Source organism: Lathyrus oleraceus, chromosome 1 (assembly GCF_024323335.1).
Source record: "Lathyrus oleraceus cultivar Zhongwan6 chromosome 1, CAAS_Psat_ZW6_1.0, whole genome shotgun sequence".
Taxonomy (NCBI): domain Eukaryota; kingdom Viridiplantae; phylum Streptophyta; class Magnoliopsida; order Fabales; family Fabaceae; genus Lathyrus; species Lathyrus oleraceus.
In genome coordinates, this window is record NC_066579.1 from 391606905 (window position 1) to 391634511 (window position 27607).

A 27607-nucleotide genomic window follows, 5' to 3' on the forward strand; every position below is an offset into this window, starting at 1 on the left:
TCTCGGGCTACACACATAGCCCGTGAGGGGCCTATTTAGACATCTTTTGTATATTATGCATTATTTGTATTATTCGTATATTACTCAAACATCTTCATCAGAAACTTTTTTATTAGACAATATTTTTGATCTTCCATTCATGCAACATCAACATAAACTAACATTTGATAATGGATTACATAACTTAAACATAACTTAAAAAACGGTGATAAATAAGAAAATCTAGACACTACCAGATAATTCTGGACGTTTCATCATCTTCATTATGTCGTTGACAGACCTTGAAATCTTAGCATCTAACTCGATCGACACATCCTTCATATCTTCATCGATCTTCAACTCAATAAGGTTGTATTTCACCCTTCAGTCAGTATCAATCCAATCTTCACGAAACTCGATCTTTCTCACCTTCCTATTTTCAGTATAAGGCAACACTTCATTAAACTTGGGCGTCAGGCCGGCGAGAGACGTGGTGGAATTTGGAAGCCGGAACTCTACAGGAGGTGAATCTCTGTTGAAATACACTTTTGCGTTAATCAAAAATTGAGGAAAAAACATTTTTTTAGATGTTTTTATCAAACAACTGGTGACCCCCATATTTATACAACTTTGCATTTACTCTGGACCACACAAAACTGTCGGTGCAATCACAACCATCTAAACCAGTTGGCAAAATTTTGAGCGTTTAAAATTTCAAACAAATAACATTACCGGAAATTTCACTTTTGTTGAAATTTTCGATATCAAATGGTAAATTTAAAAAATTCCGGAATTAATTGAAAATTATCTGAACTTTTGAAATTTCTGGTATACCCAAAATTTACAATACACTACCTGAAATTTCGTTTAGCCTACCGGAAATTTTGAACGGAAATTTTTCATTCAATTTTCAGTCAGAGTCAATTTTAACATTTTAAAAGTATGGGGGGTGCCAGATATAATTGGAGTGGCAAGTTAAAATCTCCAAAGTGTGGCAAGTCTATTCAAGAAAAGGTTTTTATTTGATATTTGTTTTCTCCTAATATGAAAATTATATGATACTGGAAAAATGAAACTACTTATCAAAATATTAAATAATAAAAATTTATCGACTATTTTTTAAAGTATCTGAAAAAGTGTGTTTTATTATGTATAAATTTCATTCAATATGTTATATTATGTATTAAATATTTATGAAAAAGATAGATAAATCCGTGAATTCACTTTTTAAATGACTCAAATATCAATATTTAAAATTTTATTGTTGATCTAAATGTTTTATATAGGTAAAAAATGTATTGTTGATCCAAATGCTTTTAAACGGTGTTATTTTTATAAAAAGAAACAAGTTTATTATTGATTCAAATATTTTTATTAATAATGCCAAAACAAAAATAATATTTATATACGGAAAAAAATATACTATTGATTCAAATATTTTTATATACGAAAAATATTATAGGCGCGGTTTATTATCTCTTTTAAAAATAATAGGCTTTTTTAGATAAACAATTTTGTTATTTTTCATTTCTTTTTTATTATATTTTGGAAACAAGCGTGTTTGAATTAACCCCAATCTTGGAGATAATCTGAATCAATCTTGATTAATTAAAAATCAATCTTTCTGATTGATCACTCCTCTCGTTCCTTACTTTTCACTCGAGTGATTCAACAACTCATTGGTTTTAAGATGATTCCCGTGCAGAGTGATTTGAGAAGAAAAGAAATTTGTGAAAGTAAATTGGGAAGAAAAGAGAAATTATGATTTTGGAGAATGAGGAAGAAGATGAATCAAATTCTGTAGAGTTTCTCGCCACGTTTATTTTTACTGAATTCTCTTATTCGACAACTACAATAGTAGAGTACCCCCTATTTATAATGAGATTAGTTGGCCACCAAGTAATTCTCAAAATAACTAACATAAACTTCAACAAACTGTATTCGACATACTGTGAAATACATTTAATATAGACTTTGACCGACTCTGTCGAACACACATTACTTTGACTTTGTTGAATTTATAATTATACTTAGCAAAAAAAATTACATATTTAACAAAATGCGTGTACCATACCGTACGTAGAAATACGCGTACCATACCAATATTCATCCGAAGACAGATGTATTTTACTAATTGTGTGGTAAATGAGTTATAAGTTTTTTACACAATGTTAATATAGTACACAATTATAGCATAATGAGTTTACAATTTTTTTTAACATTTGATTTATAACTGACTACGGCTAAAAAATACATGGTCAAAAACATATATATTTGGTTAATTTCATTATGTGATTATAAATTTTTTTCACTGAGATTATTGTATTTTTTGATACTACATTTTTGATAATCAACTAAAAAAGGTGTTTCTATTTCTAGAAAAAAAAGTTAGTTACAAATGTTTAATTAATTTTAGGCTAATGCTAACATGTGCCCCAAGTAGAGCTATCAAAATGGGCTGAAGCCCATGGGCCGGTCCATCGAGCCCAAAAAAAGTTAGGACCTGAACCTTATTTTGGAGCCCATATTTTTCTAGGTCTTTTTTGGCCCGGCCCAAAAAAGCCCTGAAAAAATGGACCGGCCCGTATGGGCTATGAGTAGCCCAGCAGGCATAAATATTTTTTTTTTTTAAAATTATTAACTTACTTGGCACATGAATTTAGTCCACCTATTAGTATTCAATTATTCAACAAATTCATTAGTAAATGTAATTACACTGTATTCAATTACTTTGCCCATTAATAATTGCATTTATTCAATTATTATTTAGTAAAGGTGAGTTTGAGATCCAAACAACACCATATCATACCTATCCGATGTTTTTGAATTTAGTTTTGTACGCATTTGACGACATCTATATTTAGTTATGATGTTTTTATTATAATATATTTTTTTATTTATTCATAATTTTACTACCCGAATTTTCGGTGTTTTTAAATGGTATGAAATGTGCTAAAAAAAATTTAATTATGCAAATAAATAGTTTTTTATTTTAATTGGTTTTTTTACGTGTTTTTACATTGTAGGATTGACAATAAAATAAAACTAATTCTGAAATAGTTTGAAATTCATTCGACAACTAATTAGTTGAATTTTGTTCAAATTGCATAAGACAAGTTAAGTTTTGACTTAAGTCTTTTGTAACTAAATGAGTTAATTGATAATAAATCTATAGTCTTGAGCTGGGAAAAACATTTAATTTATGCAATTTGAACAAAGTTAAAGTAATTTATTTGTAAACTTAAAATGATTTTAGTAATAGAGTAAAAACAATTTTAAAAAAGAATAATATGGTTATTTATAAAATAAGGAGGTTTTTTTTAATGGGCCCATTTAGGGCCGGGCCCGTTTAGGACCGGGTAGCCCGCAGTCCAGACAGGGTTAGACCCGTGTAGTAAAATTAGAGCTCATATTCAATATGGGTTTTTTAGGCCCGACCCAAAAAAACCCGAGGCCCGCCAGAGTCAGTTCGTTTAGGGTCGGGTAGCCCATTTTGACAGTTTTAACCCCAAAGACACAAGTTAATGATACATTTATAGAAATATTCTTTTGGAATACGTGTATTTAATTTCTTAAAACTTAAAATTTTATTTTATTCCACACAAAAGTTTTAATAATAATAACCTTAACTTGTGCCCCAAGGACATAAGTTAGCAAAACCCTTAATTTTATTTTATAGTTAATGACTTACTACTTTAACACTACATTGACAATTGTGAATATAGTAGGGGCGGTAAACCACGATTGATTAATCAAACTAACCAATTATTTGCATGTATCCAGGTAACTTTTAGTAAAATGTGAAAAACAAATTAACTTTTTTCAAAAAAGATTGTAACTCATTAATCACATGCTTAACCACGTAGTATCGTTTTATATAGACAAACTTAGTCGATAATATGTTAGAGAATCGGGTATGATAATCCTGGATAACTTCGAAGAATCGTGTTCGTACACTTTCCGAACAAAGTATTTCGACCCTATTCTTGCCTGGGTTCACGAAATCTTTGTGGGGATAATTCTTGAAGAACAATTTGTTTCTGGCAAAGAGAAATGTTCAGGAATGTAGAGAGAAAGTTTGGTTTCGTTATCCTTCTTTAAACTGAGGCCAAATGACTCCTTATATAGGAGATCAATAACAGAAACCGAAAAGACGCAACTGTTCAGAAACGGTTACGTCGGTTGGGAAAGGGTTCAACTGTTCAAAAGAAAATTTCGAACGGGGCGCTGCCCCGCACCCCGCCAGGGGCTTCGCCCCTTGGAACCCCGTTTCAATTATTCGCATTCAATTATACGTTGGCTCGACGAGCGTGCACTCCGCACTACCCCTAACTCGTTTCCAAGCTTTAACGCATAATTGCATCGGCCTATAGTAAATCACATTACTACTAAAATACATTGATGATACTAAAATCACCAACAAATCCCCTCCATTTTAGTGTAATCCTTGATTTACTCAGTATATACAATAATATATACAAGGGTATAACACACAAGTATAACGATCAAACAAATGCCTAAATGAAAATGTCTTGCGATTGAATTTTCATCTTAGTACAAATACACATTCCAAATACTCGAAAATCGGGGTGTCATAGTGATTGAACCCGTCAATCCATTTGAGTGTCTGAAGATATAGTACACATATGTTTCTTACAATACTCTACTATTCATACTTGACACTTTACAAGCCATGTGTCCTTATCCATTAATAAGCATATAGGAAGCCAAGTCCAAGCTTCTTGAAGCGGCAAAACTTCATGCTCACATAGGTGATTCTTTTAATCTTGCACCTGCATTTGCAATTTTCCAAAAGAACCATTAAGAAGATATAATTCAACCTAGCCATCACTTGCAGGTCTGAGCACATACCTTGGGAAGATAAACACAATTACTCCAATCTCTAACTATGATCTTTCCACATTGAATTCTGCTTCTAATGTTGTATTAGAAGGGAATTGGGTATACCATAGCTAATAGATTTAAATGGACTTTAATCCCATCCCAATTACCGACTTCTTCACTAAGTCTCTAGCTAACCCCTTCGTCAAGTGGTCAGCTAAGTTTTGTTGCGACCGAACAAACTCAATAGATATCACCCCATTCATGATTAATTCCCTAATCATACTATGTCTAACACCCAAATGTCTAGACTTTCCATTGTATATTTGACTATAAGCTTTAGCCAATGTGGCAGTACTATCACAACGAATAGAAATTGGTGATATCGGTTTAGGCCATATCGGAATCTCATATACCAAATTCCTTAGCCATTCCGCTTCTTTACCAGCAGCAGCTAATGCTACAAACTCAGATTCCATTGTGGAACCAGTTATACATGTTTGCTTCTTGGAAGCCCATGAGATGGCACCTCCCCCAAGCAAGAACACCCATCCACTTGTAGAGGATGAATCTTCAGCATTATTTATCCAACTAGCATCCGAATAACCCTCTAACACCAAAGGAAATCCCATATATGACAATCCATAATTCATTGTACCCTTCAAGTACTTGAATACCCTAGTTATCGCATGCCAATGATGTCTACTAGGATTACTAGTAAATCTGCTCAACTTTCCAACCGCATAAGCAATATCCGGTCTAGTCCTAATCATAGCATACATCAAAGAGCCTATAGCTTTTGAATATTCGAGTTGATCCACAAATTTACCTGTATTTGGCATAAGCTTTTCTCCCGGATCCATGGGAGTACTTACTGGAGAACAACTTTCATAATTGAACTTCTTGAGTATTTTCTCAATGTAATGAGATTGCGTAATTACAATCCCCTTATTCTCCCGTTTAATCTTAATACCAAGAATAACGTCCGCTTCTCCCATATCCTTCATGGAGAACCTTGATGACAAGAAATTCTTCGTTTTATCAACTTGATTTTGGTCGGTGCCAAAGATCAACATGTCATCAACATATAAACAAATGAAAGCTCCTTTACCGGAAGTATCAAATTTGCTATATACACATTTGTCAGCTTGGTTTAGAATGAAACCATTAGACAAAACAACCTCATCAAACTTTTGATGCCATTGCTTCGGAGCTTGTTTCAGCCCATACAACGACTTAACTAACTTACACACTTTATGCTCATTACCAGGCATTACAAATCCTTCAGGTTGCTTCATATACACTTCTTCCTCCAAATCACCATTCAGAAATGCTGTTTTGACATCCATTTGATGAATCACTAGATTATGAATAGCCGCCAAGGCAATCAACAATCTAATAGTAGTGATACGGGCAACATGAGCATAGGTATCGAAATAATCAATCCCTTCCTTTTGTCAGAAGCCTTGGATAACTAATCTAGCTTTAAACTTGTCAATTGTACCATCGACTTTCATCTTCTTTTTGAAGATCCATTTGCAACCCAATGGTTTGCAACCTGGTGGTAAATCAGATAATACCCAAGTATTATTTTCCATGATAGAACCAATCTCTTCGTCAATTGCTTCTTTCCAAAAAGCAGAATCTCGAGATTTCACAGCTTCATCATACGTTCTTGGATCCTCCTCTATACTATAGCAATAATAGTATTGAGTGTCAATCTGATCCTTTGATCCCTCAACTAAATATAGTTGAAAATCAGATCCATAAGATCTAGATTTTCTAGCTCTTTTGCTCCTACGGGGTTCAAGTGTCTCACTTGGCACATCATTTGAATGATCATCCCTTAGAGATTCATCTGAATTAGGTATAGAGTCCTTTGGTCTAGGTATAGAAGAGAAACAATTCTCATCAAATATGGCATCTCTCGATTCTATAATCGTGTTAATAGAAATCGAGTCATTAGGTTCTATAACATAAAACCTATAGGCCTTGGAGTGCTCAGCATATCCAACAAAGATGCAAGCTACACCCTTTTCACCCAAAGTTTTCCTTTTTGGGTCCGGGAGTCTAACCACGGCCCTACAACCCCAAACACGTAGAAATGTTAAGTTGGGTCGTTTCTTATACCAAAGTTCATATGGGGTAGTCTTGTTCCTTTTATTAGGAACCCTATTTAACAAATAGCAAGTCGTTAACACAGCTTCTCCCCAAAACCCTTCACTCAAACCAGAGTAAGATAACATGGCATTCACCATTTCCTTAAGCACTCTATTTTTCCTTTCAGCCACACCATTTTGTTGAGGTGTATAAGGTGTCGTAGTCTCATGAATGATTCCTACGGATTGGAAAAATACAGGATCATAATATTCACCACCTCTATCTGTACGTAATGTTTTAATCAACACATTCTGTTGCACTTCAACTTCAGTTTTATAAATTTTGAATTTATCTAGGGATTCGTCCTTAGCGTGCAGCAAATAAACATAGCAGAATCTAGATGCATCATCTATGAAAGTGACAAAATATTTTTTATGTCCTAATGATGGAGTAGCATGCAAATCACATAAATCACTATGTATCAACTCAAGAATGACAGATTTCCTTGTTATACTTTTAAAAGGTTGCCTAGTGATCTTTGTTAACATGCAAGTTTTACAATTTTCTACATTTTTATCAAAAACAGGAATTAAATCATCTTTAGACATTTCATGCATTCTTTTATAATGTACGTGTCCTAGACGAGCATGCCATAACGATGAATTGATAACATTCGAAGAGGACATAAATACAGAACCAGAATCATTAGGAACTCCATTCAAATTCATCATAAACATACCATTATTATAATATCCAAATCCTACAAACACACCAGACTTCGATAAAACATATTTATCGGATTCACACACTTGCTTGTATCCAAGCTTATTTAATACAGGACCAGAAATTAAATTCTTACGTAGTTTAGGAACATACAAAACATTAAACAAAGTAATAGTCTTTCCAGAACTGAATTCTAGCACCACGTTTCCTTTGCCTTCAACGGGAGCGAAGTGATCATCTCCCATGTAGAGGACAGAACCATCTTCCACTGGAACAAGAGTCTTGAACCAGAAACGATCCTTGCAAACATGTGTTGTAGCGCCAGAATCAATCCACCACGCGATAGCATCATCCTGCACATAGAATGTTTCAGAATTTAGTGAAACCGAATGTTTAATCAAACTATTCAAATCACAAATTGATTTCTGACCTTGGTTTTCGGATTGGTCCTTAGACCCCTTTCCTGAACCACTTGCATTCGTGTTATCATGCTTTTTGCCGGAACGACAATCCTTCTTGAAGTGGCCTGTTTTGCCACACTTCCAGCATTCTAGTTTCGGTTTCTTGTTAGCACCGAAACTGCCCTTATTGTTCTTGAAAGCACGCTTCTTTCCTTTGTTTTTGTTGTTACCGTTCTTACCACCCTCTTCGACCATATTAACCGAGGGTCCAGCAATTTCTTTGCCTTTTCCTTTGTCATCCTCCTGCGCTCTTAGAGATTCTTCTATGCGCAAGTGACTTCCAAGTTGGATCAAAGACAGTTCATCTTTTCCATGCTTTAGATTGTGTTTGAAATCCTTCCACGAAGGAGGCAACTTGTCTATGAGGCTTGAGACAGATATTGTTTCATCCATCTTCAATCCGTGTTGTGTGAACTGTCCAAGGATTCGGAGGAGTTCATTGAATTGTTCCATGACAGACCTCGATTCAACCATTTTGTAATTGTTGAAATCGGTTACCAGGAACTTTTTACTGGATGAGTCCTCTGCCATGTACTTGGATTCGAGACAATCCCACAATTCCTTTGCAGATTCTATGTTTTGATAAATATCAAATAAGGGATCAGACATACCGTTAAGAATGTGCCCTCTGCATATGTAGTCGTCGTTCTCCCATTTTGATCTGCGTCTCAGATTTTCAACCGTGTCTTCCTCCAGAAGTTCTGGAATCGGTGTAGACAGGACGTGCACCACCTTCAACGTTGTCAACATGAAGTGCATCTTCTTCTGCCAACGCCTGAAGTCTTGTCCTTGAAACTTGTCCAATTTTCCGAAGTTTGTAGTCATCTCCTTGACGGTGCTTCCTCCAGCCATGATTATCAGAAAATACTTTGTTCGTTTGTTAGAGAATCGGGTATGATAATCCTGGATAACTTCGAAGAATCGTGTTCGTACACTTTCCGAACAAAGTATTTCGACCCTATTCTTGCCTGGGTTCACGAAATCTTTGTGGGGATAATTCTTGAAGAACAATTTGTTTCTGGCAAAGAGAAATGTTCAGGAATGTAGAGAGAAAGTTTGGTTTCGTTATCCTTCTTTAAACTGAGGCCAAATGACTCCTTATATAGGAGATCAATAACAGAAACCGAAAAGACGCAACTGTTCAGAAACGGTTACGTCGGTTGGGAAAGGGTTCAACTGTTCAAAAGAAAATTTCGAACGGGGCGCTGCCCCGCACCCCGCCAGGGGCTTCGCCCCTTGGAACCCCGTTTCAATTATTCGCATTCAATTATACGTTGGCTCGACGAGCGTGCACTCCGCACTACCCCTAACTCGTTTCCAAGCTTTAACGCATAATTGCATCGGCCTATAGTAAATCACATTACTACTAAAATACATTGATGATACTAAAATCACCAACATAATAATCAGGTGTCAATCCAGTTATCAAACCATTGAAAATGATCCTTCAAAGTTCAAACAATTACCTCCTTTTAGACGATTCTGAATGTGCTGATGTTTAACGCCCGAAGATGTTGAAACTTACTTTTACAAGCAAATAACACGCAACAGATTAGACTAGAGGTGTGCAAAATAACCAATAACCATGAACCAAATTCCTATCCAAATTAATCTAAACTTTAAAACCCAACCCAAAATTATATTTTGAAATTGGTGATCCATTTATCAAATTAAAAAAAAAACGGTAACCATTTTTACAAACCGGATCAAGTAAACGGTTACCATTTTTCAATAATCATTTCAAATCAACCCAAAACACAAATTTCAGAATCCCTAATTCTCAAAAATCCAAACTTTTTTCATCTTTTTTTCTCTTCATCATTCTTCAAATTTCAAACCTGTATCGTATGATTTTTCAGAAGCTGAAACAAAGATTGTCCGGTGTATCTTCTACCAAATCCCTACCCTAACCCTTTCTTCTCAAACCCTTCAACTTGCAACTCAGAATTAGGATTTTGGGGTTTCATGGAATCATCTCAATCAAAGCTTTGAAGTAAGTCTCTCGACGACGGCATTGATTCCCCTATGAGCTACAGTGTGAGTATCATCTTACTTTGCAGCACAATGCCTTTATTCTTTCTGTGTTATGGTATTGATTTTGGAAATACCAAATTCAATATTATCAATTGTTGAGTGCATATAAGGATGAGTATAATGCAATTGTTGAATGATTTTTGTTTCTACAGACAGGTGTCTTTTGTGTCATTGCAGACAATCTCATCAAGGGAGAGGTTTACAGTAGCTATATTCAAGTATTCATCTCTATCTTCTATTTGCTTAGCCCCGAATTTGTTATATCATTACTTTGTCACTCATAATTTTTTTGCTCCCACTTTACAATCTCTAACATGCCCCAATTCAAAAAATTGCAGGAACACTTGGCTCCTTGTGGATATCTTAAATTACGTTGTGAACGAAAACTCTAATATAAAGGATTTTTCACTTCAAGCTGTGTATGATTCGTCGTCGCCCCGGTAAGAGTTTCCTTTAACTTTCTTACAATCTCTCCTTTAAATTTCATTCAATATTGTTATTCACTTTTAAAATGGGTTATTTTACTCTAGTTTATGAATTCACTATTGATTGTGATCTTTGGAACTTTATCTTCCCATGTGAGTTTCATGTTAGGATTAACAACACTTCCACAATTTCTCCCCAAAATGGGCACTTGAGGTATTGAATGTTGTCTTTGAACGTAAAAGCGGTGTTACAGTTAGTGTAAATATGCCACTGATAGATTGCACTATGCCACTGAGGTTGCCATAGTGAATGACAAACTAGGTGTAAATATCTTGACAATATTTTCATTGTTGTTTGGTGTAACTAAAACATTTGGATGAACTTGTGCTATAAAGTTCAGTGCAAATGCAGGCATCCCAAGCGCTTTTGGCGGACGTCCCCGACGTGGCTTAATTAGTTGTTCATTATGGCTTAGACCAATTGTTAATAAGACTTTTACTATATCAGTACTTTTGCTTTAAACAAAACTCAAAGCACGTTTCACTACATTTAGAATTTTGACTTAGACACTTAAGCTAATTCCCTACAATTATAGAGATGATTTTTACATGACATGGTAAGAGCCAACAACTCTTATCATCATCTTTTTATACATATTTGAAAGCTAGTTTGTTACCAACTCCAACTTTTTTCCCTCTCATTCATACTTTTTTGCTTTTGGTTTTCTGTCACATTGATATTCTTATCTATAAATACTATCATTTCCATAATGGTGTTCATTCAATCCACTTGAAAGCACTTCTTTAACTACTCTTTCATAATAACTTTTGTTCCTTAAAGTAATCCCGAAAGAGAAATAATGGTCAATTCTATAAACTTTTTCTTACTTTTCTCTCTTCTAGTCTTTGCTCCTTCCTATCACTGTAAAACTAAAGTAGGAGATTGTGTTGTAGTATCTTTAGAAAAAATGCAGATGTATGACTATTGGTTAAAAATTTGTGTTGCTTAATAAAAGTGTAGAAGGTAATAGTTTTCATTACAATATTCAACTTATAATCTACTGTTACATTGAAAAACAGTTTGAAATCCTTTACTGCGTGTTCACACCAAAAGATATACTATGTATCATTACATTGAACTTTGTTAAAATTTTAAGCAGCAATTTTGATGCAGTATGTTTGTGTCCAATGCGAGTTGTTTGATGCAGTTACCATGTGATGTAGTAAGTTGTTTACAATGTGTTGTCATTAGGGGTGTGCATGGTTCAAAACCATAACCAAATTGAATCAAATATATGGATCAGTTTGGTTTTTAAAACCACTTTGATAAAACCGGTTTATATTTTTAAAATCGGTTTATATTTGGATCGGTTTGGTTAATAACCGGTTTGTACAAAAAAAAATAATTTTTGTTTGGATCAATTTTAAAACCAAATTTCCCTCAAATTTAATTTCCATTCCAACAACTTCTTAACTCTATCCAATCGCTCTTGAAATCAATCACTATTTTTAAATTTCAATCTGAAAAATCAAAATTAAGTAATTACCTATAAGATAGAAAAAAAATCAATTTTAAAAAAAGAGTTTTAAATCGGTATTTTTCAAACCAGTTTTTTATTTTCTTTAAAAAAACAGTTTTATAAAAAAAAACAATTTTATAAAAAAAAACAATTTAAAAAAATTATAAAAATAAATCAGATTTTAAAAAAATAATTTTATAGCAAAAATAATTTTAATTTCTTTAACCTGCCTTTTTATTTCAACTAGTTTTAAACTTAGTTTATGTTAAAAATAGTTATTTAAAAAAACTGCTTTAAATTTAACTCTTATAATCTCCACAAACAATATCATAATCTCCACAAATAATATCTTGATTAAAAACAGAAATAATTTCATTGAATTTGTTACTAGACTAATTAACAACAATAAAATTCTTCAACCTACACTATGAATATAACAAAATATGAAACATGAAGAATCTTTATGTTTTTTTACTTCTAGTTCCATAAGCAATTAATCAGCTTCTTCTGCAATAAGCTTAATGCTGCATAAAATAAAATGAAATTACAAGAATGTTAGCATATTCAAAAGTGAAAACAGTGAAATTACAAGTCTATTTTACATTTTAAGACATGGACGACCCGATTTCTAAGACCATGTCTCGAACAAAATCTAACTCAAACTCATTATCTCAAAAAAGAATATATTCAAGTTAAGGAGCCTAGTTTAAAGTACAAAAATATGAGACCCGTGTAAGGGAAGATTCAGTAACACATTAAGTTAAAACAAATCACGCAACAACATAAACCCACAAGTGCAGAAAATGCACATATAATAAATTGAGTAGAATATACAAAAACAAACTTTAGAATTCTTTACCGTTAAATCATCTTCGAGTGTAACAGAAGTTGAAGAGGTTGAACAGCTAGTACCATCTTCCGTATAAAGTAATTCTACAAAACATATAAAGAGATTTCATTATGCCTCAAGTATAATAAATAATAATACATTAGCGAATATACTTAGTTATCATACCTTGCTCAAATCTCTCAAGAATATCAAAATCTTCATTTGTAATCAAGGAGGAAGATGTTCCTTCGAGCCAATCTTGGGTGCATATCAATGCTTCGACTGTTGTAGGTGTTAATGAGCTGCGATATGGATCAAGCACCCTTTCTCCTGTACTGAATGCAGATTCAGAAGCCACTGTGCTTATAGGTATAGCCAGCATGTCTCTTGCAATGTTTGAAAGGATGGGATATCGGCCAGAGTTCACTTTCCACCACTCTAGAACATTTATCTCCATGTTATGCTCTAACTTCTCTCCAAGATAAGTAGTTAACTCATTATCCGCATTGTCAAACCCTTCTGAAAGATAGAACTCAACAGTTCCATAATGATCACTAACACCACCAAAAACTTGCAACTCATCTGAATTACCTTGAGGAGACATAAATCCAACACAATATTCCTCATAAATAGATTTCAAGCTAGACTCTAAATTTCCTTTCAAGGCGTCAACATCATCCTTATTATAATATCGCCTTACCATCCAATCGACCAATCTAATCTTGCGCCTAGGGTCGAATACTAGAGCAATCAAAAACAACATGTTAAGCTTCTCATGATTTCCCCAATATTTATCATATTTCTTCTTCATTTTTTGAGTTACTGAACATAGATGCTCATCTTCAGACGCACACATATCCACAATGCTCTTTCCAATATCTTGGATCTCAAACATATAAAAATTGCTTGTCAAATAAGATGACCCCGATATGTGTAAGGTAGCATCATAAAATAACTTCAAGAATGGGATGATTAAGTTAATATGCTTTCAATCTTCTTCTGTCGGGACACCTTTCCCCTTCTTTGTCAACTCATTCACATACTTTTTATCTCGAAAACTTAATTCTTCAAAGGTCCTCTCATGTTTTGATGCGGATACTAACGTCAAGTATGTTGAGTTCCAACGAGTCTCAACATCTAGCCAAACTAAACCTTTATAGTCCATGCTTTCCTCATCAATACATGCCTTGAATTTAGCAAGCCTTGCAGGAGAAGATCTAGCATACCACACAGCATGACGGATTCTACCAATAGAGCCATCAATGTCTTTCAAACCTTCTTTCACAACTAAATTCAATATATGCGCACAGCACCGCATATGAAAATGGTTTCCACTCATAACTAAACTATTCCTAGACAAAAGCCTTCTCTTGAGACGCTCAACCCCAACATCATTAGATGAAGCATTATCAACTGTCAAACTAAGCACACGGTTTAATCCCCAACTGTTCAAGCACATCTCCATTGTTGCACAAATAGCACCCCCTGTATGATTTGTGACTTGACAAAAAGTTAAAATCTTCTTCTGTAAGTGCCAATTATTGTCAATGAAATGGGCTGTCACACACATATAACTCAACTTTTGACAATAAGAAGCCACATATCAGTAGTGAGACAAACTCTTCGACAATTCAGAGAGAGAAAAAATTTCAAAATCATTCTTTCATTATCCCATAGTTTCAAGACATCACGCGCTAGTGTTGTGCGTGAACAAATATGAAATCTTGGTGATGCGAGACTCATAAATTCATGAAAAGACTCATGTTCAACCTTCCGAAAAGGAATCTTCATGTTTATGAACATCTTAACCATTGCTATTCTAATGGCTTCTTGGTCAAACTTGACAATTAAAGGAGAGCCAACATGTTCTTCAACACTTGTCGTAGAAGATGATGTCCTTTGCCTCTTGTAAACAAGGCATCTCGATACATGAGCATGCATGGAACTAGTTCCATTATTATACTTAATTTTCGTGTCACAGTATTTGCACGAAGCTTTTTGTTCTTCTTCCGACGATACAATGAAATGCTTCCAAACCTTTGAACGATTCCTTCGCTTCTTAGTGTGAGGAGGTGGCATTTCATTAGAGATTGTAGGTGGATGGGTTGAAACTGTATTCTCGGATGTTGCATAAGTTGCACCAACATTAGTCATCTTGATTCTGTTAAAACTAGGAAAACAAATTATGATAAAAAAACACAATAAAAAAACACATAATTGACTTTATTTTAAAACAAACATTTACATTTATCCACAACTCCAATTTATGTTTTATAGTAAAGTTTGTGAACCACCTCATGGTCTTTTTAATGACCAGTCACAATGTTATTGACATCAATCTTTATGGTGAGAGATCCATGAACAAATATCCTAAAAAGGCATGAACATTCACACCATTTGACATGCTTTTGATTTTTGTGGTCTATTTTTCTGTCAACAAACCTACTGCATGACAACTAGGGGTGTGCAAAATAACCAATAACCATGAACCAAATTCCTATCCAAATTAATCTAAACTTTAAAACCCAACCCAAAATTATATTTTGAAATTGGTGACCCATTTATCAAATTAAAAAAAAAACGGTAACCATTGTTACAAACCGGATCAAGTAAACGGTTACCATTTTTCAATAATCATTTCAAATCAACCCAAAACACAAATTTCAGAATCCCTAATTCTCAAAAATCCAAACTTTTTTCATCTTTTTTTCTCTTCATCATTCTTCAAATTTCAAACCTGCATCGTATGATTTTTCAAAAGCTGAAACAAAGATTGTCCGGTGTATCTTCTACCAAATCCCTACCTTAACCCTTTCTTCTCAAACCCTTCAACTTGCAACTCAGAATTAGGATTTTAGGGTTTCATGGAATCATCTCAATCAAAGCTTTGAAGTAAGTCTCTCGACGACGACATTGATTCCCATAAGAGCTACAGTGTGAGTATCATCTTACTTTCCAGCACAGTGCCTTTATTCTTTCTGTGTTATCGTATTGATTTTGGAAATACCAAATTCAATATTATCAATTGTTGAGTGCATATAAGGATGAGTATAATGCAATTGTTGAATGATTTTTTGTTTCTACAGACAGGTGTCTTTTGTGTCATTGCAGACAATCTCATCAAGGGAGAGGTTTACAGTAGCTATATTCAAGTATTCATCTCTATCTTCTGTTTGCTTAGTCCAGAATTTGTTATATCATTACTTTGTCACTCATAATTTTTTTGCTCCCACTTTACAATCTCTAACATGCCCCAATTCAAAAAATTGCAGGAACACTTGGCTCCTTGTGGATATCTTAAATTACGTTGTGAACGAAAACTCTAATATAAAGGATTTTTCACTTCAAGCTGTGTATGATTCGTCGTCACCCCGGTAAGAGTTTCCTTTAACTTTCTTACAATCTCTCCTTTAAATTTCATTCAGTATTGTTATTCACTTTAAAATGGGTTATTTTACTCTAGTTTATGAATTCACTATTGATTGTGATCTTTGGAACTTTATCTTCCCATGTGAGTTTCATGTTAGGATTAGCAACACTGTCACAATTTCTCCCCAAAATGGGCACTTGAGGCATTGGATGCTGTCTTTGAACGTAAAAGCGGTGTTACAGTTAGTGTAAATATGCCACTGACAGATTGCACTATGTCACTGAGGCTGCCATAGTGAATGACAAACTAGGTGTAAATATCTTGACAATATTTTCATTGTTGTTTGGTGTAACTAAAACATTTGGATGAACTTGTGCTATAAAGTTCAGTGCAAATGCAGGCATCCCAAGCGCTTTTGGCGGACGTCCCCGACGTGGCTTAATTAGATGTTCATTATGGCTGGGACCAATTGTTAATAAGACTTTTACTATATCAGTACTTTTGCTTTAAACAAAACTAAAAGCACGTTTCACTACATTTAGAATTTTGACTTAGACACTTAAGTTAATTCCCTCCAATTATAGAGATGATTTTTACATGACATGGTAAGAGCTAACAACTCTTATCATCATCTTTTTATATAGATTTGAAAGCTAGTTTGTTACCAACTCCAACTTTTTTCCCTCTCATTCATACTTTTTTACTTTTGGTTTTCTGTCACATTGATATTCTTATCTATAAATACTATCATTTCCATAATGGTGTTCATTCAATCCACTTAAAATCACTTCTTTAACTACTCTTTCATAATAACTTTTGTTCCTTGAAGTAATCCCGAAAGAGAAATAATGGTCAATTCTATAAACTTTTTCTTGCTTTTTTCTCTTCTAGTCTTTGCTCCTTTCTGTCACTGTAAAACTAAAGTAGGAGATTGTGTTGTAGTATCTTTAGAAAAAATGCAGATGTATGACTATTGGTTAACAGTTTGTGTTGCTTAATAAAAGTGTAGAAGGTAATAGTTTTCATTACAATATTCAACTTACAATCTACTGTTACATTGAAAAACAGTTTGAAATCCTTTACTGCATGTTCACACCAAAAGATATGCTATGTACCGTTACATTGAACTTTGTTAAAATTTTAAGCAGCAATTTTGATGCAGTATGTTTGTGTCCAATGCGAGTTGCTTGATGCAGTTACCATGTGATGTAGTAAGTTGTTTACAATGTGTTGTCATGCAGTAGGTTTGTTGACAGAAAAATAGACCACAAAAATCGGAAGCATGTCAAATGGTGTGAATGTTCATGCCTTTTTAGGATATTTGTTCATGGATCTCACACCATAAAGATTGATGTCAATAACATTGTGATTGGTCATTAAAAAGACCATGAGGTGGTTCACAAACTTTACTATAAAACATAAATTGGAGTTGTGGATAAATGTAAATGTTTGTTTTAAAATAAAGTCAATTGTGTGTTTTTTTTATCATAATTTGTTTTCCTATTTTTAACAGAATCAAGATGACTAATGTTGGTACAACTTATGCAACATCCGAGAATACATTTTCAACCCCTCCACCTACAATCTCTAATGAAATGCCACCTCCTCACACTAAGAAGCGAAGGAATCGTTCAGAGGTTTGGAAGCATTTCATTGTATCGTCGGAAGAAGAACAAAAAGCTTTGTGCAAATACTGTGACACGAAAATTAAGTATAATAATGGAACTAGTTCCATGCATGCTCATGTATCGAGATGTCTTGTTTACAAGAGGCAAAGGACATCACCTTCTACGACAAGTGTTGAAGAACATGTAGGCTCTCCTTTAATTGTCAAGTTTGACCAAGAAGCCATTAGAAGAGCAATGGTTAAGATGTTCATAAACATGGAGATTCCTTTTCGGAAGGTTGAACATGAGTCTTTTCATGAATTTATGAGTCTCGCATCACCAAGATTTCAGATTTGTTCACGCACAACACTAGCGCGTGATGTCTTGAAACTATGGGATAGTGAAAGAATGATTTTGAAATTTTCTCTCTCTCTGAATTGTCGATGAGTTTGTCTCACTACTGATATGTGGACTTCTTCTTGTCAAAAGTTGAGTTATATGTGTGTGACAACCCATTTCATTGACAATAATTGGCACTTACAGAAGAAGATTTTAACTTTTTGTCAAGTCACAAGTCATACAAGGGATGCTATTTGTGCAACAATGGAGATGTGCTTGAACAGTTGGGGGTTAAACCGTGTGCTTAGTTTGACAGTTGATAATGCTTCATCTAATGATGTTGGGGTTGAGCGTCTCAAGAGAAGGCTTTTGTCTAGGAATAGTTTAGTTATGAGTGGAAACCATTTTCATATGCGGTGTTGTGCGCATATATTGAATTTAGTTGTGAAAGAAGGTTTGAAAGACATTGATGGCTCTATTGGTAGAATCCGTCATGGTGTGTGGTATGCTAGATCTTCTCCTGCGAGGCTTGCTAAATTCAAGGCATGTATTGATGAGGAAAGCATGGACTATAAATGTTTAGTTTGGCTAGATGTTGAGACTCGTTGGAACTCAACATACTTGATGTTAGTATCCGCATCAAAACATGAGAGGACCTTTGAAGAATTAAGTTTTCGAGATAAAAAGTATGTGAATGAGTTGACAAAGAAGGGGAAAGGTGTTCCGACAAAAGAAGATTGGAAGCATATTAACTTAATCATCCCATTCTTGAAGTTATTTTATGATGCTACCTTACACATATCGGGGTCATCTTATTTGACAAGCAATTTTTATATGTTTGAGATCCTTGGTATTGGAAAGAGCATTGTGGATATGCGTGCGTCTGAAGATGAGCATCTACGTTCAGTAGCTCAAAAAATGAAGAAGAAATATGATAAATATTGGGGAAATCATGAGAAGCTTAACATGTTGTTTTTGATTGCTCTAGTATTCGACCCTAGATGCAAGATTAGATTGGTCGATTGGATGGTAAGGCGATATTATAATAAGGATGATGCTGACACCTTGAAAGCAAATTTAGAGTCTAGCTTGAAATCTATTTATGAGGAATATTGTGTTGGATTTATGCCTCCTCAAGGTAATTCAGATGAGTTGCAAGTTTTTGGTGGTGTTAGTGATCCTTATGGAACTGCTGAGTTCTATCTTTCAGAAGGGTGTGACAATGCGGATAATGAGTTAACTACTTATCTTGGAGAGAAGTTAGAGCATAACATGGAGATAAATGTTCTAGAGTGGTGGAAAGTGAACTCTGGCCGATATCCCATCCTTTCAAACATTGCAAGAGACATGCTGGCTATACCTATAAGCACAGTGGCTTCTGAATCTGCATTCAGTACAGGAGAAAGGGTGCTTGATCCATATCGCAGCTCATTAACACCTACAACAGTCGAAGCGTTGATATGCACCCAAGATTGGCTCGAAGGAACATCTTCCTCCTTGATTACAAATGAAGATTTTGATATTCTTGAGAGATTTGAGCAAGGTATGATAACTAAGTATATTCGCTAATGTATTATTATTTATTAAGGCATAATGAAATCTCTTTATATGTTTTGTAGAATTACTTTATACGGAAGATGGTGCTAGCTGTTCAACCTCTTCAACTTCTGTTACACTCGAAGATGATTTAACGGTAAAGAATTCTAAAGTTTGTTTTTGTATATTCTACTCAATTTATTATATGTGCATTTTCTGCACTTGTGGGTTTATGTTGTTGCGTGATTTGTTTTAACTTAATGTGTTACTGAATCTTCCCTTACACGGGTCTCATATTTTTGTACTTTAAACTAGGCTCCTTAACTTGAATATATTCTTTTTTGAGATAATGAGTTTGAGTTAGATTTTGTTCGAGACATGGTCTTAGAAATCGGGTCGTCCATGTCTTAAAATGTAAAATAGACTTGTAATTTCACTGTTTTCACTTTTGAATATGCTAACATTCTTGTAATTTCATTTTATTTTATGCAGCATTAAGCTTATTGCAGAAGAAGCTGATTAATTGCTTATGGAACTAGAAGTGAAAAAACATAAAGATTCTTCATGTTTCATATTTTGTTATATTCATAGTGTAGGTTGAAGAATTTTATTGTTGTTAATTAGTCTAGTAACAAATTCAATGAAATTATTTCTGTTTTTAATCAAGATATTATTTGTGGAGATTATGATATTGTTTGTGGAGATTATAAGAGTTAAATTTAAAGCAGTTTTTTTAAATAACTATTTTTAACATAAACTAAGTTTAAAACTAGTTGAAATAAAAAGGCAGGTTAAAGAAATTAAAATTATTTTTGCTATAAAATTATTTTTTTAAAATCTGATTTATTTTTATAATTTTTTTAAATTGTTTTTTTTATAAAATTGTTTTTTTTATAAAACTGTTTTTTTAAAGAAAATAAAAAACTGGTTTGAAAAATACCGATTTAAAACTCTTTTTTTAAAATTGATTTTTTTTCTATCTGATAGGTAATTATTTAATTTTGATTTTTCAGATTGAAATTTAAAAATAGTGATTGATTTCAAGAGCGATTGAATAGAGTTAAGAAGTTGTTGGAAAGGAAATTAAATTTGAGGGAAATTTGGTTTTAAAATTGATCCAAACAAAAATTAATTCTTTTAGTACAAACCGGTTATTAACCAAACCGATCCAAACATAAACCGATTTTAAAAATATAAACCGGTTTTATCAAAGTGTTTTTAAAAACCAAACTGATCCATATATTTGGTTCAATTTGGTTATGGTTTTGAACCATGCACACCCCTAGATTAGACTGCAACTGGGCTCTTTTACTTGGTGAGAGGTTATGCTTTAACCTGTTTTGGTGGTTGAAGAAGGGAGCACAAATATTAATGCGCCAAGCACAACAAATTATTTGTGTACTGATATATAAGTGTAGGTAAATTGTAGATAGTTCACCTTTGCTGATTTAAATAGCTCATCAAGCACCTCCGATAAAGTTGGATGAGCATGAACTGCAAATTTAATATCCTGCATTTGTAACAAAAATGGCTGAAGTTACCAAACAGACAGAAAATGAAAGATTATTACAGGTATATTTATCAACAGAGTCGAACAGAGTGCCTTATTCTAAATTGTAAAACAATGCAGCACATGCAGCCACCAAGAATTAAAAGCCAGGCTCACAAAAATGACTGTTGGAAAGAAAATTTACCTGAATACGTGTCCCTAACGCTATGGCATTGGAAGCCTCGTGGATGAGATCTGCAGCATGCAACCCAAAAATATGAACTCCTAGTATCTCTCCGTTGTCAGGTCTGTATATTAACTGCATGAAAACATCACGATGACAGTTAGACAACAATGAAACTGGTAAGATAGTAAAATCCCATTCACCCTGCTCTCAACCAAATAAATTTGTTTTCGCCAAAGTAACTCCTTAGAAGATAACTCATTACCACTACCAACTGTTAGGTGTCAGGTCATGAAGAGAACCACTGGTTGTTCAGAATGTAGACTCTATAATAATGCTTGGCCATTTAAAGGTAGTACGTGTTTGGATGGTTTTTACAAAATCAACTCTCACAATTTTGAAGGCTCTAGAGTAGAAGTGATTATAATAGAAGAATGGTTTCTTGCTTCTCCACTGACTTTTACTTTTTTTTATAACACCACCGACTTTTTTTTACTATCGATGTTAACAAGACTGACTTGGTAAATTTCCCAAAGTATCTTTATGTTTAAACTTAAAAATAATTCTACTTTACAACACCCAAACATTTAAAAAGCAAATATTTTGATGTCTTTTTTACAGTCTAGCACAATTGATCACTTATTAAGAGAGACACGGAAAAATCACCTTGGCAAGACCCTCTCCTTCGTTTTCTGCTAAGGCTTTTGTGTTAGCTTTAAAACTTGTTTTGGCCACACTTACATCAAACCCTTCCTTTTCACCCTTCTCCCTTGCTTGAGGCTGTAAACAGCATATTTAATCATAATAATGAACGAGTTCATAACTGATGGACAACTAGCAGTAATTTATTGTATAAATAATATAGCACGATACAAGGGGCAGAACAAAAGAGTAGAGGCAGAGAGTTAACCACCAAGTAAGAAAGAGTGGAGAAAGTAGCAAGTGGATGATGAAACATCAATCAAAATAAAAAGTAGTATATCATTATATACCTCTGTCAATCCAACCATGCTGATTTCAGGATGAGTGAAACAAGCAGCCGGTATGCTTAAATGATTGAGCACATGATCTCTTCCAGTGACCTGTTCAACCACTGTCAAATAATTTTTTCAGTCAGTGAACTGGAAACATCACTTTGAGCATCTGTAGCAAATTACATAGTTTCCATTTACCTGAAATTCCTTGTGCACTGGCAGCATGAGCAAGCATCATCTTGCCATTTGCATCGCCAATACAGTATAAATGAGGGACCTATCATTCCACATCCTAAATCAGTAACAATAAAGGGTCAGCAGGAAAAAATAATGGTGTGAGAATTTTGAAACAAACCAGGTTTCCATTTGCATCAATTACTCTCATGCACTCATCCACGGGAACAAAACCACGCTGTGTTGCAACATCAATCTGCAGGAACATGTAACAATGATATCCAATCACTTCCTTCGAGGAAAGCTTTTTGTACTAAAGAAATTTCTGTTTTGAAAAGCATACATTCTCCAATCCAAGACCTTGTGTGAATGGAGCCCTTCCGGTTGCTATTAATGCAGCATCCACCTGCAGAATAGAAGAAACAACAGATTGCAAACCGTCAGTTATTTATAACTAATATTTTCAGATAGTTGAACCGGGTCTACGCTTAAAATTATATTATTAAAATTATAAGTTTTCAAGGATTTCAGGCATACCGAAGCCACTAGCATATAAACCTACGCCAATTTATAAATTACTGAAAGGACGGAAAAGAAGGGTAAATGAGAGAGAAGATGCTTAACACGGTTCTGCATAGTACATAGAATTGTCTCCACAAATTTGTATTCTCTTCTCTCCCTATGTAAATAGAGGGTGAGTGCATTAACCATCTCTGGACCTTGAAACGTGATGTGTTCATTACAAGGTCTCATACCTTGAGATCAAGCTGTATTAAGGGTATCCTAGAAAGCATATGATCAGAGGTAATTACTACTACTTGTAAAAATATATTATTATGCAGAAGCTGTTTCCTGCTCACATGTTCTCCAATCAACCTTTCCAATTAGTTTCTTTAGGAGAAATTTATACAGTTAAAAACAAAGTGATTAACTATAAAGATTTCAACCTCTCAAAAAAAACCTACACAGATTTCAAGAGAAAATTAATGTACCTCTAAAGTGTCCTTTTGTTCCTTGGTCTTTGCATCAATGAGCTCAATCATTACAGGTTTTCCATCTCTTGCAGGAGTGATCTATACATAAAGCATATGTGATGTGACAATTCAAAATATCAAACTAATAAAAATTTAGTAGACAAGTTACCCGATGTAGTTACCTTGGATGCAAAAACGCCTGTATGATAGTCAATATTCCTGGGATTTATAAGAACCCTCTGAGCCAACTTGCTAATTTCAGGATCAAATCCAGGCATAAGCTGATCTAAAGCTTCAACAAAGGTAACCTACAAAATACCTTTATTACCCACTATATTCCCTCTGCATATAGGGCTTATAAATTTTACAACGACATAATATCAAGTTTTTTTATTTTATTTCTTGTGTCGATAAAAAAAATCTGAAGTATAAAAGGAATTGTATGAGAACAGAGTTTGGGCATCATAGGAGTTGTAAACTACTGGAATCCTTCTCATGAACAAAATATAATAGATGATGGGGGAAAGACGTTATATCCGAAAAGCGCTACCTCACTTCCAAGAGCTGTATATACATCACTGAATTCAAGGCCAATATAACCACTTCCAACAATTGCTATCCAATCAGGCACTGTCTCCAATTTGAGTGCATGGTCACTAGTGATCACAGTCTTCCCTGAAGGTAATTGGTTGGCGAATTTTAATTGCAGTAGAGATATACAAAATCAATCTTGCAATAAGAAATAGGATACATGCCTATAACTCTGGCCATTTTCATTGACTAAAAACTAGAGGCAGAAACAAAAATAATAAAAGAAATAAATATAATGTCATTGAGAGAGAGAAAAAAAGAAATACATAGTGTACGGTGTACCATCGACTTCAATTCCCTTAGGAACAAAAGGAACAGAACCAGTGGCAATGATGATGTCTTTGGCAGTTACTACATTGTTAGAAGAGCCAACTTTCACCTTTTGAGGACCCTACAAAGATTTATGAATAAGGAATCCAGTAAAAAAATGATAAAATTAGCATTTGCCCAGTGGCAATTTTTATTCAAGCTCAATATTGTCAATTGCAGATCGCGGAAAAAAGTGGTTTTTCAAATTCCATTATGTTACAGTGCCGCTATAACCACAATTAGACAAAACAAAACTTTGTACTAAATCAATAGTGATTTGTTCAAAATCCGCTACACCATTGAGCTGCTATAGACAATATTTTACAACATTGTTCAAGCCTTGGCTGACAAACAGACAATTCAATTTCTGAAGACAGTCACAACAGCATAAGAGTTCATCTCTGATAAGTGACAGCCACAGAACACAATAAGCCACTCACCAAAATAGTTCCGAAACCAGTGAGTATATCCACTCCAAGTGCTTTCATTGAGCTGGTCAAGTTACCGCGAATTTTCGATGCAAGATTATTAGCATGGTCAGCAACTGCTTATCTATCATACCCAGCATAACATAACAAAACACAACTAATTGCACATCTTTTAACCATGAAGTAAAGTTCTAAACTCATTTCGCCATACATATTACTATTTTCTTTTTGCCTATGAATAAAGCCTGATCTACTAGATCTTTTTTACCTGTAAGCCAAGCGATTTCAAGTGATGATCATTCCTCAGCTCTCGCATACGACCACTTACAGCCAAAAGAGCTTTAGAAGGAACACAACCTCTGTTCACGCATGTCCCTCCCACCACATCTCCCTCAACAATTGCTGTTTTCAAACCCTGTAAGTCACTTACCCATTTCAAATATAAAACTTCAGCAATTCAATATTTATATACTACTATCAATTAAGCTCTGTTGGACTTTGAATCGGTTTATTTTAGCTTATGGAGCATAAGCTGCTTATGAAAACAGATTTTTATTAATAGAAATAGTTATGATAAGTGGTTATGTTACAAGCTCTTAATTAATTTGTTTATCCAAACATGCCTATATCAGTTTTCGTGGTTATCTAAACCAGATTACACAAACTCAGCTGAATTTCAACTCGGCAACAGGAATTAGTGTACCTTCTCAACAGCGTGAAGAGCGGCACCGTGACCACCGACGCCAGCTCCGATAATGAGCAGATCGTAATCGAATGATTTGAGAGAGGTGTCGTTGTCTGAAAGCGCGGCGGATATTGCATTGAAGTGTGTCCGACGTATGGGATGGTTATGGTTTGAGCGATGGCGGAGGGAAGTGAAAGCGAAGGCTTCGCGCCTTAGACCACATAATCGGAGATTGAAAGACGTGGCAGTTGAAATGCTGGTGTGAAAGTGGGAACAGTGGCGCGGTCCCGAAATGGCGGCGGCGTAGGAGGTGGCGGAGGAAGATTGCGAAATCGGTGATAGCGTCATTTTGGAGGAAATTATACGGTGAAATGTGGAAATAGGAGTATGGGAGTTTGGAGTTGGGAGAGAGCGGACAACATATCCAAGTGTGGCCGTACTTTCTATTTCCCCCAAAAAGCTGCGGGACAACTCCCACATGGATAATGTAGTCAACTACCAACTAATTATTAAACGGGGCAACTTCCATCAATCATCAATCACATTGTAATATTTAACTTTTTTTCTAATATTCTATCTGTCCCAAATTATAAGATATTATCCATTTTTTTACATAAATTAAAAAATATAATAATTATTATATAAACAAGATAAATTATATATAATTTTATAATATTATCTTTTATTTATTATAAATAATTTTTTTTAATATAATTAAAATAATAATAATAATAAATGATAGAAAATGTATTGAAAGAAAAACCACTAATATTATATTAAAATTATAAAATAACTTATAATTTGAGATAAATATTTTTGACAAAACATTCATATTCAAGATAGAAGACTAGAGTGTTTTTTTTAATGTTTTCAAAGCAGTGTTTTTTTTAATGTTTTCAAAGCAATTTATTTTTGTTTGATAGATAATATTCACCATTATTAAAATATGTTCGTTACTCTTTTTAATTTATCATTTTCTAATTTATCTTTTTTTTTTCAAATTTACTCTATCAAATATCTATTATAGTAATTAACATATTAACTCATCATACTTAACTATTATTAAAACATGCAAACTTGATTTTTTTTTTTAAAATAACCATGTTTTTCAAATAAAATACGAAAATAACCATCTTTTCAATTTTTTTTCCAAAATAACAAACTTTGGGAGAGGATGCGCCGGGGGAGTTGGCGCACCCCTAATAAGTGAAAAATAAGTTAAGTCATTGTACACTTTTTATCATTTTCCTTTGATTTAAGTGAAAAATAGCAAAACATAGAAAGAATATAATTTGGTTGAAAACATACCATCAAACTCTTGTTTCGGCCATAAGTTGCTATTAGGATTAAATTTAATACATATTAATTACTACGTTTAATATAATGAAATTAATATTTTATAATTATGAGTTGGAATATCCCTATACTCCTTAATACTAGTATAATTTTTCTTAAAACAAATAGAGGGTTAAAATACATTTTAAAATTAAATTAAGAAAAAAATACATTAAACCTAAATTATCACTTATTTTTTGTGATATAGATTTAGCGATAAAACTTAGAAATGTTAAATATTAAAAAGTATACAGATAAAAACTTTAACGTACTCTTAAGAAATTAAAATGCAAATATTAAATAATATTCTAAACTTATATATTTTAAAACAATGATAAAATAAAATTAAATATATATTTAGTTAATTTAAAATTTTAAAATAGGTATAAAAATTCTAAGTGAAAATAATTAAGATAAATATATAGAGATGAAAAAAAGTAATCTATTGTAATTATACATTATTTTAAAACTAAGTGAAAAAAAAATTCAACTAAGGTTTAGTAAATTATTAATCTACTGTAATTATACACGGTATATTAAATTAATGATGAAACAAACTAACATGAAGGGTCTATGGTGCAGTGGTAATGTTTGAGGCGTCAGATGCATTGGCGCCTCTTCTTGTTGGGTCATGCAGGCGCCACAAGCATTGACGCCTCTTCATGAGGCCCAATGCATGTGTGCCAATGCATATAACTT

At 33.8% G+C, this 27607-nt stretch overlaps 1 protein-coding gene across 5 annotated transcripts; it reads right to left on the reverse strand.

The window, feature by feature from the left end:
* Positions 1–11543: 11543 nt before the first annotated feature.
* Positions 11544–26095, reverse strand: LOC127073884 (dihydrolipoyl dehydrogenase 2, chloroplastic). Of its 5 annotated transcripts, XM_051015139.1 has the most exons (15): positions 25592–26095; positions 25157–25303; positions 24434–24542; positions 24111–24235; positions 23743–23868; positions 23579–23659; positions 22930–22992; positions 22768–22842; positions 22611–22689; positions 22431–22531; positions 22105–22218; positions 21460–21573; positions 21204–21275; positions 12944–13017; positions 11544–12608 (listed from the first exon to the last, which is right to left on the reverse strand). In XM_051015139.1, exons 1-14 carry the CDS (start codon positions 26051–26053, stop codon positions 12946–12948), a joined length of 1740 nt encoding a protein of 579 aa, XP_050871096.1. In that variant the 5' UTR covers positions 26054–26095; the 3' UTR covers positions 11544–12608; positions 12944–12945. The 5 variants fall into 5 exon arrangements, with proteins under 5 accessions (XP_050871096.1, XP_050871089.1, XP_050871111.1 ...); XM_051015132.1 differs by having other exon boundaries at positions 11544–13017; XM_051015154.1 differs by lacking the exons at positions 11544–12608; positions 12944–13017 and adding an exon at positions 14920–15074.
* Positions 26096–27607: the final 1512 nt, after the last annotated feature.